The sequence below is a fragment of the Acanthopagrus latus genome, chromosome 8 (assembly GCF_904848185.1).
Source record: "Acanthopagrus latus isolate v.2019 chromosome 8, fAcaLat1.1, whole genome shotgun sequence".
Classification (NCBI taxonomy): Eukaryota; Metazoa; Chordata; class Actinopteri; order Spariformes; family Sparidae; genus Acanthopagrus; species Acanthopagrus latus.
In genome coordinates, this window is record NC_051046.1 from 8,549,127 (window position 1) to 8,569,218 (window position 20,092).

The window sequence follows — 20,092 nt, forward strand, 5'->3', positions numbered from 1 at the left end:
GTAATGATTTGTCCAACTTGGCTTTTCCCAAAAAAGCTCAATTAAGGAATTAAAAATTCATAAGATTACCTCTTTTGAGGTTTGACATTTCCACCACGCACAGGTGTAAGCTGAATATTGAGCCACGATTGGCTGACGGGGCTCAACAGTTTCTAGCAACTGACATGCATTATTGATTTATTTATACAAACATAAAACAGCGTGTCCTTTCCGTCTCTTGGTTGCCTATACCGATTGTTGACCTTGACTAATTTGTGTTCTCTTCCTCTCAGCCTGAGAAAATTGAGTGTGTGTCGCGGCAGCACTATCGTGAGCACAAAGGAGCTCGGCTGACCAACCTGGGCTCAGGGAATTACTCTGCTCATGTGCGCGCCATCTCACTAGCAGGGAACGGCTCCTGGACGGAGAGCTTGTCCTTCTACGTTCCTCCGCCCAAACGTAAGGAAGCATCCCTCACACAATAAACACGGCATACTGTCACCTTTACGTCCTGGCTGACCACTTTCTATTTGACCTCTCTCTTGACAGGAGAAGACAGTGTAACGTTCTACTTGGTCATCATAATCCCCATCATCGTGACTCTTTTCATCGCCGGCCTCTCCACGATTCTCTTCTTTGTGAACAAGAAGAGGCGAGTACCTTTGTGAATATGCTTTCCACATTATGTAGCTGTTGTTTTCATTAACATTCCCTTTGTGGTAAAGATTAAACTTCCTATAGAGAGTTACTCATACTGAGCTGCCTGCTGACTTACTGAGGGATCTATCTTTGTGTCAACAGGAACAGCGACAGATTGGGGAACGGAGTCCTGTACGCGTCCGTCAACCCAGAGTACTTCAGTGCAGCTGAGAGTAAGATTATCGAACATCTCCACAGTTCCTCTGTTGCATTTTGATGCTTGTACGTGCTGTTGACCGGCTGTCCGTCCGTGTCATGACAGTGTACGTCCCAGACGAGTGGGAGGTGGCCAGGGAGAAGATCACCATGCACCGGGAGCTGGGTCAGGGCTCCTTCGGCATGGTGTACGAAGGCATCGCAAAGGGAGTGGTCAAGGACGAACCCGAGACACGAGTGGCCATCAAGACAGTGAATGAGTCGGCGAGCATGAGGGAGCGCATTGAGTTTCTGAACGAGGCCTCCGTCATGAAGGAGTTCAACTGTCACCACGTGGTAAGAGAGAGGATGCCTTCAATTAATGTAGATCAATCATCACAATACGACTGAAAAAACAGCAACATATAAACCCATTTGTAAGAGGGTTCTTTCCATTGTCATTATTCCCTAATTAATCTGCATACACGCATAGAAAAGGGTGTCGGCAGGTCACCAGTACGGAGTGGTTGTCTTTACTCCGGTGGCTACAGCCTGAGGCCGGATTCAGCCTCCTGGAGATTGTGTACGTTGTCTCATCAGCATGATCACAGCCTCATTAATTACATTAGATAGATGTGTGGAAAGATTTTCCCTTTGGAAAGCTGCTGTTACAACCTTTAAAAAGAAAATGTATCAAGAACCGCTGCTACAAACAATCAAATATTTGAACAATTTAAAGGAAATTCATTTTTTTTAAATAATCTTCAAAGCAAGTTAAAGAGAAACTATATTTTATATATACTTACATGTAAAATATGAGCTGTTGACTCCCTAATCGTATACAGTATTCAAGAATCAGGATTCAATATCCAAGATTGATTTGGTTGTCATTATACAACCAGAACTGTCCAGTGAAATGATAGCTTTAGTCCCTTTTTAGTATACAAAATCATATAAATGGATGATCAAATAATAAATCATTGCAATAAACCCAATTATATCAGGTGGGTTGTGGAGAATAAACTGAGGAGTCTCAAAGCCAAAAGAAGAGGAATTGTACTATAAACTAATGGATAATGAAGAACACTGGTTATGAAATACATGCGCCGTCAGACATCAATCAAGCCAGTGACAACAGTTGAACCGAACAGAGAGAGAGTCAAATGTTTTTCCAACAATGTAATACTTATTTTTCGTTTTTCTGATGTGTTCCTGGAGCTGTTTCACCACCATCTGTTGTTAGTTTGATTTGTCTTCCAGCTGTGAGCTTCTTCCTTCCTCCCTTTGTGCATTGCATTGTGGGTGAATTATGTCTATCAACACTAAAAAATTATTTAAAAAAAAAAAAGTTTTTTTGGTGTAGTGCTTACTGACTGTTCTGAGTTTACTGTTGAGTTTGTCACTGTGTTCCTCTAAAACACAGAGACCTTACATGTTGTTTAAGTTTTGGACTCGTCCCTCCTGACCTGTGCCGTGTTGTGATTGGTTCAGGTGCGGCTGCTGGGCGTGGTCTCTCAGGGACAGCCAACCTTGGTGATTATGGAGCTGATGACCCGTGGAGATCTCAAGAGCCACCTGCGCTCGCTGCGCAAGGAAGTAAGCAGCTTTTGCTCACACGCACGCATGAATACACACCACAGTATATCAGATGTCTCTCTCTTACAGTGAAAAAGTCAACGTGATTTGTCCCCCACAGGGTGTCTTAAAAAAGTCTTACATGTAAGACCTTAAAGTCAATAAATAGTGATTAAGTGGGTCTTGATTGCCACAAACATCCTTTAATGTCTTTTTCATACCGAGTCAAGCTTCTCCAGGTAAAAGATGTTACAAATCTTTAAACCTATCTATCTTTATACTTTATACTATACTTATATATACTTGCACTGTTGTCAACATGTAGATTAACCTAAACACATTTTCTAACATCAAACCTGTCTCAGCACAGGACTACATGCATACTAACTACCTTCACACCTCCTTGCAGTACTTCGATAAGTAAAAGCTGATTTGTCCAAAAAATGAATCTAATTCTGGCTTCCCACATCTTTTTAAGACATCAGATCGGGGACTTTTAAAAGACTTTCCAGGCCTAATTCCCTCAAATTCAAAGAACCGGGCGCAGCAAAGTTTGAGACATGTATCAAGATGAATTACTGTTACAACAGTGAGAAGATTATAATGAGAAATCGCAGGCGTTAGAAAAGCTCACAGATGACAAATAAAAAAAAAAGAGAGTGAGGCTCGATTGTGTGAACGCTTCTCAATTGTGCTGCTGTGTTAGACGTGCAGACAGCAGAACGTAGCCTGCTATCCAATGTTTATATTATATTCCCGCACAAAATATATATTAAATTTCAATATTTTAAGCCCTTTATTTCCCCCCTCATACTCACAAACTGTCCAGGATTTCAAGGCCCAGTGGTGACCCTGTAAATTTGGTCAAAGTTATCTTAAAAAGCATTACATTTGAGTGTCTGACACATGTAGTCATCCTGCACAGACAGCCTCCATCCCTCGCTTTTGTCATGCTGAACTGTAACCACTGTGCTGCAGAAAGCATGAAAAACACGACACGAGGACTGACTGAACAGTGCTTTTTTTTTTTTGGTGCTCTTTCCCCTCTCACCTCATCCCCTCTCACTCCGCAACAGAACAGCACCAGCCAGGTCCTGCCCCCGCTTAAAAAGATGATCCAGATGGCGGGGGAAATCGCCGACGGCATGTCGTACCTAAATGCCAACAAATTTGTCCACAGAGATCTGGCTGCCAGGAACTGCATGGTAGCTGAGGACTTCACTGTGAAGATTGGAGGTAAGTCGAGTTAATGCGATGCCGTGAGCCGTCCCCGGTCGCTCGGAGCTGAACCCACTCCACCGGGCCTTGAAAAATAAGTGTTTGGATTTTCAGTGAGTGCCTGAGGCAGCGGTGTCTTAATGTAGATGGACAGAGGGAGGGAGGAGGCGAAGGAACGGATGGGCTCTGAGTAGCTTCCTCCTCTCCCACACAGAGTGAGCGATGTTTAGTGGCTACCCCAACCTCTTTCTTCATTTTTCTCCTCAGATTTTGGCATGACCAGAGATATTTATGAGACGGATTACTACCGAAAAGGAGGGAAGGGCCTGCTGCCGGTCCGCTGGATGTCTCCAGAGTCGCTAAAAGATGGCGTGTTCACAACGATGTCTGATGTCTGGTATGAGAACACATCACTCCGTTACACACACACACACACTCGCAATCCTGCATTATACATGTATAAACCTTCCCTAATCCAGGGGGCTTGCAAAAGTATTCCAGAAATGTCTCCATGTTGCATGTGGATACGCTTAAACATTTCATGCTGTGGAGTCCAAACTATAAAAACACACAGATCACTTCTCGGCCCGTATTCTTAACAACATTCTTTGCTTAACAGCGCGAACATGCATTTCCTGCCCTCCGTCCTCTCCTAGTGTGCTCTGACAGCAAGAACTTCCAAAACCATCAAAAATCTTGTGGTTTCCAGCTGGAAATTCCTCTCTCCCTGATAGAAGAGTATAGAACAAGGATTAATCTTTTTTTACCGAAACCCTTTTTTTTTTTTTCTTCGAATGCCAGCTTGCGGTGAAATCTCAGCTGGCAGCGTTTTCTGCCACGTTTTTCTATGTGAAGCGATATAGTTCTTGAGAAAAAAAAAATACAAGTGTTTACTAGCTCCCTCGCAAGTTTTTGTTTCCCAACTCAAACTGTCCCACGGGTCAGTCCCTAAGAGTGGTCTTAAACTGCTCCAGATGTTTTCAAATGATAGGCTGCAGTGCCAGCACAAACCCACCTCCACATTTTGCGTACTGCATCTTCGTCTTTGATGTTGCACAGATGAACTTCGCTGTAAGACGAGCCCGCTCTGGTCTCCTCTGGAATCCACAAGTAGGTGACTTTTATTTTGTTGATCAGGAGAGCTGTCTGAACGTGGCTTCGTCTGTCAGCGCGAGGCCGTTTCAGCCACTTATGCGCTGCAGTGTTGTAATAAGACGGTGGAGTTCGAGCTCTCAGAACCCGTGCCAGTGGTGAGAATATGACTAGCGAGGGTGAACAAATATTGTGGTCCTTGTTAGTCGGGTTCAGAAATTTTCCTCAGGAGTAGTCTCGCAGTAATCTCAGAGCAGCGTAGCTCGAGGTTAAGCTGAGGTGATGTTTACTATAACTGAGGCTCGACCTGCAGTAATGAAATGACAGTGAATCACTGAGTTGTGCACAAAAACAATGGATAGGCTGCCAGGTTTTAGGTTTAGCCCTCTGTTAAATGTCAGGTCACTGTGACTTTGCGATTTCAGTCAACAGGTTACTTGTGTGAGGTAGCGAAGGAAGTTAATGGTGCATTATTGGCTGTTTTGGCCCCTTGAGGGCAGAAACCCACATCAAGCTGAACATTACACATACAGTTAATCGTTTATGGAAATCTAAAACGAGTTGAGAATACTGTTAAAGCTGAATTAGTGGATCTTTTAGCTACTTAAAGCTCAACACATCACAGACATAACATCACCTTCAAAAGTGAGGAGCTGCGTGAAAGTAGTTGCATAAAAGCACAAAGACATTATGTTCACTGCGATGGATGACCTAATTCAAGCATGCAAGGAGTCTTTTAGTGAAGGCAAATAAACCACTGGCTGCCTGAAAGGTGAGGAAAAAAAAACACAATTCAAAAGTGAAAAACACTGACAGACGGTTTACTGTACGGAAAGTGAAGAATTCTGCTCACTTCAATAACAATTTTATGGCTCTCAGACATTCGTCAGACGGTATTGAATAAACAATTTTAGTGAATTTTCTGATTAAGGTTTGTGCGCTGAAATGTCCTCAATGAAGCGAGGTCCGATGAGCAACAGTGTGTGTAGCTGGGGGTTGCAGTGCCATGAGAATTTCACGGGACGATAATAATCCGAGGAAATATCATGGTATTACAGTTGTTATAATTAGTCAGTCAATCAGTTATAATGACCCTGAACGGATTGAAAGCAGGAGGGTTTATTTAGTTGAACAAACATCTCATTCTCATTTTAACAAATGCACACAGTAGAACTCAATAATGTAGACAAGCAGACATACTTGATATGATATATATTGCTGCAACCCTATGTGTCAAGAGATGTTTTAATCATACAGTTTTAGTTTGATACTTAAAAAACTCTTGCGAAAAGAACAATTCAAAAAACACATGTGGTTCTTTTAAATGTAATATTTATTCTTATTCTTATTACAATCCTGGTTCCCCAAACAGTTGGGCTGCTGTGTAAATTGTAGATAAAAATGCAACACGATCGTTGGCAAACAAAACTGTGTTTAGCGACAAGTGCCCCTGAGCCCACATAGCAATAACCTTCATACAATCACGTGTTTCACAAAGTGGTGAACCTCGTCCCGTCCGTGCTTGTGAATGACCTAACCTTCCTCAGGATGTTCCTTTCATACCCAATCATGACACTGTCAAGGTCACGGGTGTTTTTTAAGCATTCCACAACTTCCTCAGTTTTTAGATTTTTGAAAATGTGTTGCTATGATCAGATTCAGAATAAGCATAATGTGGTGTTGGTTAGGTAAAACCTTCAATACAGTGTCTTTGTACTGTTTTTAATTGGGTTTACGTCATAAAGGATGAGCAAATTGAGTCATATGGCCGCTTTTAATGTTTTCTGTTGCAAAAATGTCTGAACCTGTCGTTTCTCTTCTTATTGTAGGTCATTTGGCGTCGTGCTGTGGGAGATCGCCACCTTAGCGGAGCAGCCTTACCAGGGCATGTCCAATGAACAGGTGCTGCGCTTTGTCATGGAAGGAGGACTCTTGGACAAACCAGACAACTGCCCCGACATGCTGTGAGTCTCCAGTCACTCCATATGATCACCCTTTGAGAGCTTCCAGGTGTATGTTCTCTCCAAGGATGCACTGTTTCATCCTCTGCTGCCACCGCCTTCACCCGCCTTCTGTCCCATTAATATTTTACCCGGCGTCTATTTTAAGTTGTGTGTCTAAGTGTGTAGGATATCATGTGGTGTGTACGCTAAGGTAGAGCCAAGATGAGGCCTGACATTAACGTCACGGGTTAAATGTGGCCCGTTGACGGCATGGCCCCCGGCGGTCAGCTGGCAGCGCGAAGCCTCCTCACCCGTCAGCCTCGGCCCATAGAAGGGATGCCACGGCCCGTGTGTGAAAGATGCCCCTCATTCCTGCCGTCGGGGAAAGGCGCAAGAGGAGGGGGACGGCGTCTGACCGTCAGCAAAAAGGGAGCTGGAGAGACAACCTTCATAAATTCATTTCTAATTTGATAATGAATCACCCTGGCTGTTGGCGGAGAGAAAACGCAGCACAGCCTGCTGCTTGTCGGCGTGCAACGCTGCATATATGCATGCCCCCCCCCCCCCTCTCTGACCTCAATGAGAAGGCATTCTGCTCCCTCTCCCCTCCCACTCTCCACGGCTGACCTCACCTTAGAAAAAGAGTGCGAGCAGAAAAAAGAAGAGGGCCGAGTGTTGTGCAGACACAGACCTCTGGTTTCTATGGCAGCCTGACTGTTTTGTCCTGATTACAGGAGTGTGTGGATTGTGTTACAGAGGTGGTGCTGCTAGTGGTGGTGCTGCTAGTGGTGGTGGTGGTGGTGGGGGGGGGGATTAGCCTCCCGAAAGTCAAGGCTGCCACTGCTGGTCGCCTGTGCTGCAGTGACTTAACTGAGATTTCCAGAAGAGTGTCGAAGTCCAGTAAAGCCAGACGTCCGCACAAAGACCCAACAGAGCGATACGAGACGAGAGAGCAGGCAGGATAAAAGACAAAAGGGATGAGTCATATTTGGAGAGCTTTCAATGTCTCCTCCTTGTGCTGTCTTCTTTCCCATGGTCAGGTAGCTCTGGGTCACTGATTGGGTTTCCCGTGGTTCTGTCTCCAGTTTCCTTTTAAGACAAAAGTGCATTCTTGCTCTCCTGCTCTCTCTCTGCTGCAAAGGTTGGGCGAAAATGAAAGGCAGACTCTGCGATCATATTAAACATCATGATTTATTGTGGAGTGTGCAGTATCTCTTTTAGTGCTATTATACATCAAGGTTTCATCACGCCGAGGATGTTGCATGTGTGAAGTTCTGCTGGCCTGTTGCGAGAGAGCGCTGCAGAGGTTCATTAAACGTTTACCGTCGGTGTTTGGAGGCTGCTCTGCACTCTCACTTGGGCAGAAAACGTGTCTGTTTTTTATTTTATCTGATTGTTTCATGGACTTTTTAGTTCATCTTTTTTAATGGGGTGAGATTATTTCTGGGAAGGCCTTTCATCATGGAAGCATCAGGGATGCAACGATCGTAACATCTGTATCGGGCGATGGAGACGAGGCTGATATTCAAAGAAGGAAAGTGGCCGATGTTTTTATGTTTTGTCGCAACAATTTTGGGATCCCTTCAGTTTTTTTTAAGTATATTTAAAGCAACATTATGTGGAAATTGGCATTTTTAGCAATGTGGCGCCCCCTACAGTTGCCTGAGTGCAAACACGATTGTCATAAATAGAAAAATCCCAGGTCTGTAACAATAAGTCAGACCTAAACTACAAACAAAACTCATTACATCATAACAATGTTATGTGTTGAAAACTTGTATGTGGAAGTAAACATGGATGTAACGCTGTGATCCGACCTTCTCACTGAGGTTACTTAGAGCACAAACAAGCAACAGTAGGGCAGAGTGGCACAATTCATCCTGTTACTAGACACTGTACCATCACAGTGATTTTGAAGATGTTATTTTAAGGTAAAAAAAAAAAAGTTACATAATGTGAACAAAAACATTTGTTTGTATGATCTAATTTGTGCTCTGTCGAAGACAGCGTAATAAAAGGCTGACGAGCAGATGAGGTTACTTTATGGAGTGCAGATTTCTTTGTTTCCCTAAAGACTAAAAAACTAAAGAACAAATGAATAGCATCAAAAACAACATAAACACAAACGGCACAGAAACATCGGTGTCGAGCCGGAGTTTTACAATTGGCACGTCCCCGGAGAGCACAGCTTTAACACCGTCAGACCAGATATTTGCTTGGAACACTCACTTTGTCACTTTCAGAATACCACACACAGGATTTGATTAGCTCATGCTACACTCAAATATGATTAAGATACAACTGTACGGATAAACATACTAAGCTAAACAGAACAAGAAGTGTCAGAGAGCAAAGAACAGAGGCGTCACCCTGACTCAGCCAGCGAAGCCTTATTTATACAACACGTTTGATTTATCAGAACGGAATTCAATCTGCCAAAATGTGCATGAACAAGTAAACGAACACAAGTGGGGAGCAGGAAAAACAGCCACATTCCACACAAAAAAACAAATGGTGGAAAATAACTAATAAGAAGAGAGGGAGAGGTTGTTGTTTGACCTTTAGGAGCCTCTTTTCATGCCAACTTGAAGAACGTGGCATGCCGCTAACGTCACCGATGACAGGTCAAATATGACTCAATTTAGCCTGATGTCAATAGCATGTGTCTGCGTGCGCCGTGACTGAGGACGCTGACAAGAAGTCCAGATTTACTGCCGTGTTTGTTTTCTAAATTTGCATCAACAAGCCTCGTGCGCAGCAACAGATGGTGGTGGGGGGGAGAGGAGTTTTTGAGTCGACAGGTTACAGTAGAGCAACGGTCCACCTCCAGCCATTACGTGTCTGTCCATGGGAGGTCTTCGCTGCCTGGGGGGAGGGTTTGGACATCCGAACATCAACTTTTAAGACACTTGCCGCACTGCTGAAAAACAAGCCAGAGCCGCTTCAGAGGGTGAAGGGAGACGCGTGCTTAGGAAGGCTCTACCCATAATTCCTCTGTGCAAGAGAGGAGCTGGCACCCAGCTGCAGAGGTCTGTTGTAGACTGCAGAGAGAGAGAGAGAGAGAGAAGAGAAAGAAAACAAGAGAGAGGGAAGAGCGCGAACTGAGGAGAGATGACTGAGGTGTTTATGTCAGCGGGCCTTGGAGAGTATTCTTAGCTTGTTTGTGTATAATTGAAGTTGCGGTGTGCGGTGTAGCACCACACAAAACTGTAATAATTCTCCCTTTTATGATGTTGTTTTGACATTTCCAAAGCTTCGGCTGCTGGCCTGGCACAGTAACCTTACGTATGATTTACTGCGCCGCTGAGTTCATGCCACAGTGCTGATTTTTCTTGTACAGTAAATGCAGCAACGAACAAAAAAAGGTTTTTCAGAGTTTTCGAAACGTCGTCTTTGAACAGGCATTTCTGAACTGGCTCGACACACGCAACTCAGAGCGTTCTAGCTGCTGTTTGAATGGACTGTAGTTACTGTGGCAGGAGAGTGTCTGTCAGCAACAAAACTGTCAGATGATTCAGCTAATCTGAGGGATGAGAGCAGATATTTGTGATTTCACACAGCCTGTTATTGTGTATGAGCTGTTCTGTCACACGTCGCATTTGCACCCGCAAACTCAATAATACTAAACAAAACGTGAAACATAAAATCTGTTATTTTAATCAAGATTAACTAAAGTTAAATAAGTTTCACTGGCAGAGAAATGGTCTTAACTTTTAGCGTCTGCTGCCACCTGCTGGTGTCACGCCACTTGTTTTTAAACACCAAGCTCATGTCCATATTGTTTTTTTTTTAAACAATGTTTTTATTGATTTTCATTGAAAGATAGCCATGATAATTACACAGAACAGAGTAATAACTTCCTCCCCTCATTCACTTATTCGATCCAAGAACTGCAGAGGTAATTTTTGTTTATATGTAAAAGGTGATGATGGAGGAGGAAGAGCTGCGGCAAACAAAACAGTTGCTCCGATTCCTACATTTATTCCTTCTCTTCCCGTCTTACCACAGTTAGTCTGAGACCTAAGAAACATGTAACCGTCGTCTTTACATTGCTGATTTATCCTTTTGTGTGTTGCTTGCAGGTTCGAGCTGATGAGGATGTGCTGGCAGTACAACCCCAAGATGCGTCCGTCCTTCCTGGAGATCATCAGCAGCATCAAAGACGAACTGGATCCTCCCTTCAGGGAAGTGAGCTTCTTCTACAGCGAGGAGAACAAGCCGCCGGACACCGAGGAGCTGGACATGGAGGTAGAAAACATGGAGAACATTCCACTGGACCCTGCATCCACCAGGCAGCCCCCTTCTGCTGCCGCCGCCACCCCTTTGTCGGGGTGTACAGGAGGCACGCCGCCTCCCTCCACCCAGCAGTTATCCCCCATGCAAGGCCCGAGTACTCCATTGCTGGGACCCGTGTCTCCCTCCTCCCCCGGCCCGGTGGCCTCAGCCTTGGCGTCTCCAGGCCAGGCCTTGGACAAGCACTCAGGACATGTTTCGGCCAATGGGCCTGTGGTGGTGCTGCGGCCCAACTTTGACGAGATGCAACCCTATGCACACATGAACGGGGGCAGAAAGAACGAACGGGCGTTACCACTGCCCCAGTCGTCGGCCTGCTGATATCAGACCAGCCCCTCCTCCTCCTCCTCCTCCTCCTCTTACACAGGGTAACACAAACCTCTCCTCCATCTCTTAAGGAGGGATGGACGAGGTAAGAAATGACTTCTTCTACTGTGTGCCAGTAGACAGTCTCTCCACTCCTTTAAGGTCAAACTTAAACTCTAGAAAACTGAGAAAATAGCACAGAAACCTGCTAAAGCATTTGGAGTTCAGTGGCTCAGACTGGAAGCTGGGGAACTCCTTCCTGTGCAGCCTGTTTTTTTTTTCATTTCACAAGTCCTTCAAGGAGGAAAAACAATACAGACATGAATGCTGACATACAGATACAGACATGAACTCAAAGAAAGTCTTTCTTTTTTTTTAAGCATATCTGCCAGCAAATCCAACAGAAGAGCACTTTTTTTCCTGATGATTTCAGAGAGGATGTTGTGGATATCTGAGTGTGTATTTATACGGACACGTGATTCTCTCTATAATATGGTAATGGCTCCATTTCTAAAAAGACTTTCCATCAAAATGACTTTGTTTGCATTAGCAGACTGGCTCGTGTCACGCGAGGACGCCTCAGTTAGACAGTTTGGACTAAGACCTTTGTTTCATTTTCCTGTTTATATTTCTATGGGTGTAGATCCCGTCAGGGGTGGGTCAAAATGGAAGAGGAGGGCCTATCGTCTAATTTGCCAAACTATTGCCAAATCAAGCTTTTTTGCTTTAGTTTCACACACGTCCCCCTTCTTGTTGGAGGCTGTGATTCAGAGTCGAGATAAGCCTGTCTGGGAAATAATGCCAAAAATTGTTTGGTGGTATTCAGACTTCATGCTTATCTTTAGTACAGAGCAGCTGTGCGTGCATGTGTGTGAGAGAGAGAGGCTATAAAATAGTGTTTCTGTTGGGGCTGCGTTCACACCTGCAGTCAAAGTTTTTCTCAGAATATGCAGCGTCTGCACTGGGGGGGTGGAATTAATCTCGCAAGCCTCGTGGTACTTTGAGGAGAAACACTAAATTTCTGTCAAGTGTTTTGCACACGGAGAGGCCAGTAGAAAAAAAAAGCAGGCCTGAGTCTGTTTCATGGAGGAATTTAAGTTTCTTTCAACTCAATTGACACAAATTCAATAAGTTAACAATATTATACCACAAACAAGTGGGCTCTTAAATAATACTGACAGCTACTTAAGTACGAAGTCAAGCAAAAAATAGCCTTCAATAGCCCAGATTTACAAGTTTACATGAATTATGATCAACTGTGTACACAGGCGACATGCAGCAGACCATGATTTAATCAGGCGGATCATCAAAAGAACTATTTTAGAAATGTCATGGTATAAGTTGATTTAATATGTAAACAGACTGCAAATTTGCAACCAATTTACTGACTGAACAAGATCGTTTTTCTTTTTAAACAACAGTGCCCAAATTCCATTAGCTCATCAGACATGAAGATTTCCTGCTGCTTTGCACTTTTGGGTTTTTTGATCTGTGGCATTTTTCACTATTTTCACGAATTTCTTAAAACAAACAATGGATCAGTTAATGTTTAAATCAGGAAAGGATAAAAACAATTGTGAAAATAAAGAAAATAGTCCCACACTGTTCCCCGATGTTTTCCATTACATTTGAGAAACCGGCATTCCGGTGACCAAAACTTTCCGATGCGCCACCAAAGTCCATTCAGATTTGTAGCATAAATAAAACTCACACGTGTGACTCCAACCGGCCGGCCGACTCTGAATCACAGCCTCAGTCTGTCTTTGCTTTAGAAATGAGAAAAAAAAGTCTCACACTGCAAAATCACTGAACTTTACAATCAAGGGATACAACTCTGCCTCCACTTTCATTTTGTTTCAGACCTTAACCTGACGTTTTGTAAGTGTGCATTTCATGTGGGAGGTGAACATTGGTTTCGCTGATGCTGCTGTTCAAGTTAAATGGCACCAAATACACCACAACAAACAAACAAAACAAAGAGAGTCTAAAAGACAGAAAACGAGAAGGTGTTGGATTTGGATTTTAGTAGCCTAGAGACAACTTTGAAATCACAGCAGGTCTCTTTTGGAATAGTCATTAGTTTCTCTACATTTCAAACACATATAAAAGGTCTTACAGTTGTATTTTAAGACTGCAGGATCGTTTTTATACACATCATTGGTTTTGTCACTTTTTTAAAAAAACAAAACAAACCTTTTTACGGTTCGAAAATGTTTTTGCCTCTATGTCTGTACAGAACAAAAGCTGCTATTTTATTCTTTTTTTTTCTCTCTTTTGGATGTTATATATAAAGAAAAATCCTTCAGGTTTGGTATTTTATGGTCTCCACTACAGTCCGTTTTCTTATATCTTCAAACTCTGTTTAAGAAAATAAAATAAAAATAAAACAACAAAAAATAAGATGATTTAGATATAAAAAAAAAACTTTTTTTTTTCCTTCTGTTACCCCAAAAAGGTTTTCTGTAACACTATATTTTGCTCATTGCCTTTTATTTTTATGAAATCTTTCCTCTTGTATTTGTTTTGTGGATGTCTATATTATTATTAATATTATTATTATTATTATTATTTGGAATGGACACCTTAGCTCGACGTGTGAGTGTGTACTTTCTGCACCCTTTTTTGTACTTGTTGTCTAGCACTGCGCCTAGCGTTGCCCTCTAGGTGCGACTCAATCTCAGGTCAAAGTAAAGGCTTTGCTTTCTCCACACATTCTCATGATCGTCCTCTACTTGTCTTCCCCCATTTTTTTTGTCCTCCCCCCTCATCGTGTTTTGCTGAGTCCAGTAGTGCCCTCTCTCCTCCCCCGCTGGCCCCTCACTCGTCCCCCCTCCCCTCATCCCCCAGTGCCTCCTATTGAAGTCAGGATCAGTTCCAGTAAAACAAAGATATTTACGTTGCACCAGATCCGGTATTTTAACCCATCCATTTCCTGCCTCTTCTTGACTCAATAGGGCTAATTGGGTTGTTCTCGTTTGCCTTAATTATGCCAGAACATCTCTCGAGCATTTAAAATCTGATTTTATTTTTCCACATCTTTCTGTTCTCTTTTTCTTTTTTTTTTTTAAACTTAAACACTCTCGAGCGCAGCACGACGCCACTCCTGCTACTCTTCAAAGCGTGAAACAGGTCTTATTGTTTGTCTTCATAATCACTGCTTCTGAAAAACCAAATAAAGGATGGGTTAAAGTCCAGGGAAGGGAACACATTTCAAATGTTTATGAATGGAAAAAATAATAAGAAAAAAAAGGTCTTAAAACGGCGGCAGAACAGTGAAAGTGTTTTTTGAAGGATTTCTCCTCATCTTTTGGAAAATGTTGCCTGGTGATTATTATTATTATTAATTATTATTATTATTATTAATATTTTTTTTCCTTTTCCTTTTTTGAAGTTTTTTTTTCTTTCTGTAGGATTGTTATTTATTTATTTTTTTATTTTATTTTTTTTTTGTGATATCAGTTTAAATCACTGTATAAAAAATGCCCCATGATTCAGTATAAAGTTGGATTTTTTTTGTATGTATTTTCTTTGGTGTCATGACTGGGGGACTTAAAAACCTTTTTTTTTCCCTTCGAGTATATATCTACCTCACTCTTTAAAAAAAATTATATATATGTATGCGTATGGAAAAAAAGTACATCTCACTCTCTCTCATCAGTTTGTATAGAAAACCTCATCATCTAAATAAAACCCACAGGGATCTAGATCAACCTCACAAAGTGGACTAGGATGGGAGATGGAATGTCTGCGTGGAGGTTGAAGTGTTGCGCCAATTTCTGGCTGATAAGTTTGAAGGAAATGGACTTTAAATTGTTGCCAGGTACTTATTACACAATAACACCGTCATCCTCCTCTTTAATTTGACTGGAAAGAGTCACAAAGGTTTAAAGCAGGTGTTGGATCGGACGAGAGGCCGGAGCGCAACGCCACAACATTAGACATTCCATCTCCGCTGAACATATTGTCACAACCACAAACCCTCAACAGACAGAAACCTTCATCTAAAAAAAAAAAATGCATTTATATAGAAGTCTAAACAGGTATTATGGGGAATGTTTAAAAAATTAAATAAAAAGGGAAAAATCTTTTATTGACCTCCTAAAGAAACAAGAGCATTTGCTGTTCGCAGCACAACCACAACATTTCACAACGTTAGCTTCGTCGTTCACACTCTTAAAAAGAAATACCTTCGGTCACGTATATGGATCAGAACCGTGAATGTAACAGCGACGTTTCTTCGGTCTCGACACAAAATCTTTATAGCGATAGCAGCAACTCCACCTCCTTCATGTTTCTACCTTTGATCCTGATCGGACGATCCTTTGTCGAATCAGATTTAATTGTTTGTTTTTTTTGTTTTTTTTTTAAAATACATGTTAACTCTTTGTTTGTATGTAAACACCATCATGTCCCCAGTCCAAGACTGTAGGTCTAGTAGTAGCTAATTTCCACTGTCATAGAGGTGAATGCCTTTATGATCATCTGCAGGGCTCCAGACTAACTTCTCACAGTGATTGCACCAGTGCGCCTGTTTCATTCAGGTGCACCAGGACATCATTTTGGTGCACCTAATAATAAACCATTGTAATTCTTAACACTTTATTGAATGACTGTAAACAGGAATAAAAGATATGAACTAAATGATCAACTAAATCCCAGGTGCACTGGTGCAACCAACGAAAAAATGTAGTCGCATCTGACAGGTTTTTCGGCGCATTGTGCGACAGGAACAGTCGCACCCTGGAAGTGAGCTCGTCACGTCTTTCCGGCACATTGTACTGCTACTCAACACTTAATGCTGCTGGTTCAAACAAACAGTCAACCTCAGTGGATCTCATGTTGTCGTCAAAAATGCTGACTGTGAAAGCGGCAAAGGAGCTTTTCCACCGCAGAGCTTCCCGTGGAAAAAAAAAACCTTTCGTGGAGTGCAAGGGCTTCTGGGCTGGAAGCGAAAGAATTATCGGAATAATTGAAACCCAAAAGCAATAAAAAAAAAATAAATAAGGATATGGAATTATGAAAAGGCCACCGGGTAACTTCTAATGTGAAATCTGGGTGCTCGATCCTGAAGCATTTTCTATCCGTGCATGATTTTTTGAGGATAACAAAGAGTGAGCCATCTCTTGGTTGAAAAACAGTCTGACTGCTGCTGAATATCACATTGGTACACACACACACACATCACCACTGACAAGCAAGCAGCTTGTGTAGTTACTTTACATATCTGTGCATTTCCTTTTTTTTTCTTTCTGTGTAACGATACAACAAACATTTATGATATACTTCAACTTCTTTCAGTTCTGGGAATAGTAGACATGACATTGACCTGTTGTGAGGTGAATTATTAGTCACCGTTAGTTCACAAAGCATTTCAAAATAAACACGTGGACATACGTAGGACAGGGATGCTGACGTAGATTACGGGTAGTCACGGTAAAGAATAATCGACACGATTAGAAAACAGATGATAGGCCTAAGTTTACAGCTTCACACTAGTTGCTCTCTTGCATTTGCAGATTTCCAGGAACTAACTCGAAATACACTCAACCTTAGTCGTCTCTATCATTTCAACTCTTCAGAATGTTCTTCGTGCAAACCTCAGGTTTATGGAGGATGCGTCGGTGCATTCAAACTGCAATAATAAGTTTGAGGTTTTATCATTGTCATTGCCTCTGTTTTTATGATTATTATTATTATTATTATTATTGCATTCCTATACCTTCTGAGGGGGCCTTGGTCTACTGCTATGATTTTTTTTTATTATAAATACTTTCACAAAAAATGTCTGTGTTCATTACCTGATTGGGGAAAGAAATAATCAAAAGCAAACAAAAAAACAACAACAACAACAAAAAAAAAATGAAAACCTTCACTAGACTCTGTCTTTTTTTCAAGCTCTGTATCTGAGGCCTCAAAAGTTTTTTCACACCTATAGCTGAGATGGTGAATTTTTGACATGCCATCTCCAAATGTGTATCTGAGAATTTCATGTATTTTCTTTTTTTTTCCTGAAATTTTGAATAAATAAATGAATGAGAAGTATGTTTGTTTGTTCTATTTAATTCCCCCTGAGGTTTGTCTCAGCCCTTTGTGGTGTTACCTGATGATCTACCTCACACAGGGTCCCTCCAGCTGCTCCAGCATGGTCTGAATGAGGCTCTGCAGCAGAGGCACCAGTCTGTCGGCCGAGCTCAGGCTGCCACATGAAGGCACGTGGACGAGGGCCGCCCTCCTCTCACCGTGATACAGCGAGCAGTAGTACGCAAACTCACACAGGTACCTGAGGAGGAGGACAGAGAGCGTCACCTCATATTCCTGAGTATCCGAACATGAGCAAAGAAACTGATGTCTGCTGTACCTGCCGGCGTCTCTGGAGTAAACCACATCCTCCCCTGCTTGTCTGAACTCTTTGGAGACGACCCTCATGTTGATGACCGAGTCCAGTTTCTCTGGTCCTCCCTCCACACAGCAGTGACTCTCAGGACAGAAGCCGCACACGTCTCTGTCTCTGTAGCCGCTGTTCTTCCCTGTTTGCTCGAGAACGACCACACTGGAGCCTCGGGCTACACCGAGGTGTACAGCAAACTGGCACACACAAACACAGAGGGCAAAGTGAGATATCCACCTTCTCATACCATAATCCAATGCATTTTAACTTGTATATCCCCACCAGGGCAGCAGCTGACACTGAGGACATTGAGATCATGTTCTTTGTAGTTGCGGGTTGCAAGTATCAGTTATTTTCATTGGAGATTAATCTGTTGATTAGTCGTTTGGTCGGTAAAATATTAAAATAAAAGCCCAAAATGAAATCCTCAGATGTCTTGTTTTGTCCACCAACACAAAGTTTTGCTGTCATAGAGTGAAGAAACCAGAAAATATTCACATTTACAAAGCTAGAATCCAAAAACTTTGACTCCTTAATTTCCTCAGACTAATTAAAAATTGCAAATGATTTATTAAGTTGTTGACAACGAACCAGTTAAGTCATTAATCACTACAACTCTATATAATATTTATAGTTTGAGTCTAAATACTGAACTAAATCTATTCAAATGAGACTCGTTTTAGGCTGATACATAAATGAATGAAATCAATAAAGGATTGATCATTTTATCCTTGGTGGTGTTGATTACAGTTTGAAACAGCTGTTTAGGAACTGTGGTGGAAAATATAAATGATTATAAGTGGACAGTCAAACAAAGTAATAAAAGGTTTATTCAAAAAAATCCAAATGGTTAAAAGTTGGTATCTGCTCATAATTTCAGTATTTCTAGAGGTTACACAGCTTAAACAGTGGACACAGTGTGTCTTACCTTTGGTTGAAGAGTTTTCCAAACCCCAGCAATGATTCTCTGAGTCTTCACATAACTCACAGGTAACTCCTGGATGTAAACATCAATCATGTCTCCCAAACCGACCAACTTCAGTCCCTTTAAATTAAGAAACACAACACATTTAAGCCTGTGTGCCTCACAGGAGGGCATTCACCACTGTCTGCTAAAGCACCGGGTTCTTACCTGAGCTGCTGTCCAGCTGGGGTTCACCAGGAACTGTCTGAAAGGTCCAAAACCTTAAAACAACATAAAAGCTTCAGCAGATGTTTAAGGAAATCTTATATCCATGAGCAAATATCTTTACTTTACCTGTGACGAGCACGGTTTCTCCTCCATTCATGGCGCAGTCGGTCTCACAGTCAGTGAGAGGAGAGAGTTTCATTTCATGTCACTGAAAAACACAAAAGTTTATTTTAGCTCCGGCAGCGCAGTGTTGGCCCGCTGGAGGGAGCTGTTCCCCGGCTGATCATGATCAGGAGCCCGTGTGGGAGTGATGCATTCAGGGGCCTCCGGTAAGTTCTGACATCCAAGTAAATGAGTTTAATATGCCTGATAAAGAGGCTGAACTTCTGTTTTTGATGAAGTCTGTCCTACACATAATCTGGCTTGCGTACTTTTAAATACTTTAATGAAGTTGGTCGTTCAGCAGCCTGATGCGCGTCTGGATTTTTTACATTTTAAATAATAAATTACAATGTAATGAAATTGAGTTTTCTGTTTCGAGGTCCTTCATTTCTTCTTCTTTGGTCATTGTCCTGCAGAGTACTTTGAAGCCTTTTTTTTTGTTCTGTTGTTATTTATTATCCCTGGCACCCTGCACATTGCACAGGTACATTTATTATATTTTATTACATTTTCTATTCCAATTGTTGTTTTATTATTCAAATATCTCTTTATTAATATCTGTATTTTTTGAGACTTACTCTTGTGCTTCTACTTATTTCCCTCTGTATGTGTTAGCTGTGAATTTCTCCTGAGGGGAATCAATAAAGGAACATCTTATCTTACATCTTACTAGGTGATAAGTAAATGTTTTACAGGCTAGGAGGGATGTACGGTATATAAGACAGATTGCTTGCTGCATCCTTGCATTTCCTCCACTCAGGTGTGCATGAAAAAGAATTAAATGTCAGTTTCTTTTATTGGTTATTTCATCAGTATCAGCCATGAGAGTCAAGTAATCATCTGCTATTGTATTGGCTGAAAAAAAAAATCCATATTGTGCGTCCCACGATACATTTCTGATGTCAGCTTGGTCAGAGAAAATCAAGACAAAACATGTCCGCAAATAATAACTATTGATGTAAACATTAAATTTACTATTATAACACATCCATAATAGCTGCAGCTACACAAGACAAATATTCAGACCCATTGTCTCTTTATTTTCTAGCCCACATTAACATGATGACGCCAGTTATTTTCTGCACGACACATTTTCAGCACCGAGCTTCAGTCTCTAGTTTACATCTTTGGTTATCGCTGCTGATCAGGATGTTGATATTTCAGACAGCC

At 41.9% G+C, this 20,092-nt stretch overlaps 2 protein-coding genes across 6 annotated transcripts in view; one reads left to right on the forward strand and one right to left on the reverse strand.

Annotated features, from left to right (window-relative positions):
• Positions 1-12,418, forward strand: part of igf1ra (insulin-like growth factor 1a receptor) — a 78,461-nt gene extending 66,043 nt beyond the window's left edge. Inside the window, exons 13-21 of the mRNA XM_037105809.1 lie at positions 273-438; positions 529-631; positions 781-851; positions 941-1,170; positions 2,305-2,409; positions 3,465-3,624; positions 3,874-4,003; positions 6,528-6,662; positions 10,724-12,418. Coding sequence (XP_036961704.1) covers positions 273-438; positions 529-631; positions 781-851; positions 941-1,170; positions 2,305-2,409; positions 3,465-3,624; positions 3,874-4,003; positions 6,528-6,662; positions 10,724-11,255 — 1,632 coding nt within the window. The 3' untranslated portion in view covers positions 11,256-12,418. The remainder of the gene's footprint in view (positions 1-272; positions 439-528; positions 632-780; positions 852-940; positions 1,171-2,304; positions 2,410-3,464; positions 3,625-3,873; positions 4,004-6,527; positions 6,663-10,723) is intronic.
• LOC119023713 (pyroglutamyl-peptidase 1-like) lies at positions 6,675-20,084 on the reverse strand. 5 transcript variants are annotated; one of them, XM_037105814.1, is made up of 6 exons: positions 18,887-20,084; positions 18,761-18,813; positions 18,557-18,673; positions 17,599-17,825; positions 17,353-17,520; positions 6,675-9,682 (listed from the first exon to the last, which is right to left on the reverse strand). In XM_037105814.1, exons 1-6 carry the CDS (start codon positions 18,957-18,959, stop codon positions 9,610-9,612), a joined length of 711 nt encoding a protein of 236 aa, XP_036961709.1. In that variant the 5' UTR covers positions 18,960-20,084; the 3' UTR covers positions 6,675-9,609. The 5 variants fall into 5 exon arrangements, with proteins under 5 accessions (XP_036961709.1, XP_036961713.1, XP_036961711.1 ...); XM_037105818.1 differs by having other exon boundaries at positions 17,341-17,520; XM_037105816.1 differs by lacking the exon at positions 6,675-9,682 and adding an exon at positions 11,056-11,185 and having other exon boundaries at positions 17,341-17,520.
• Positions 20,085-20,092: the final 8 nt, after the last annotated feature.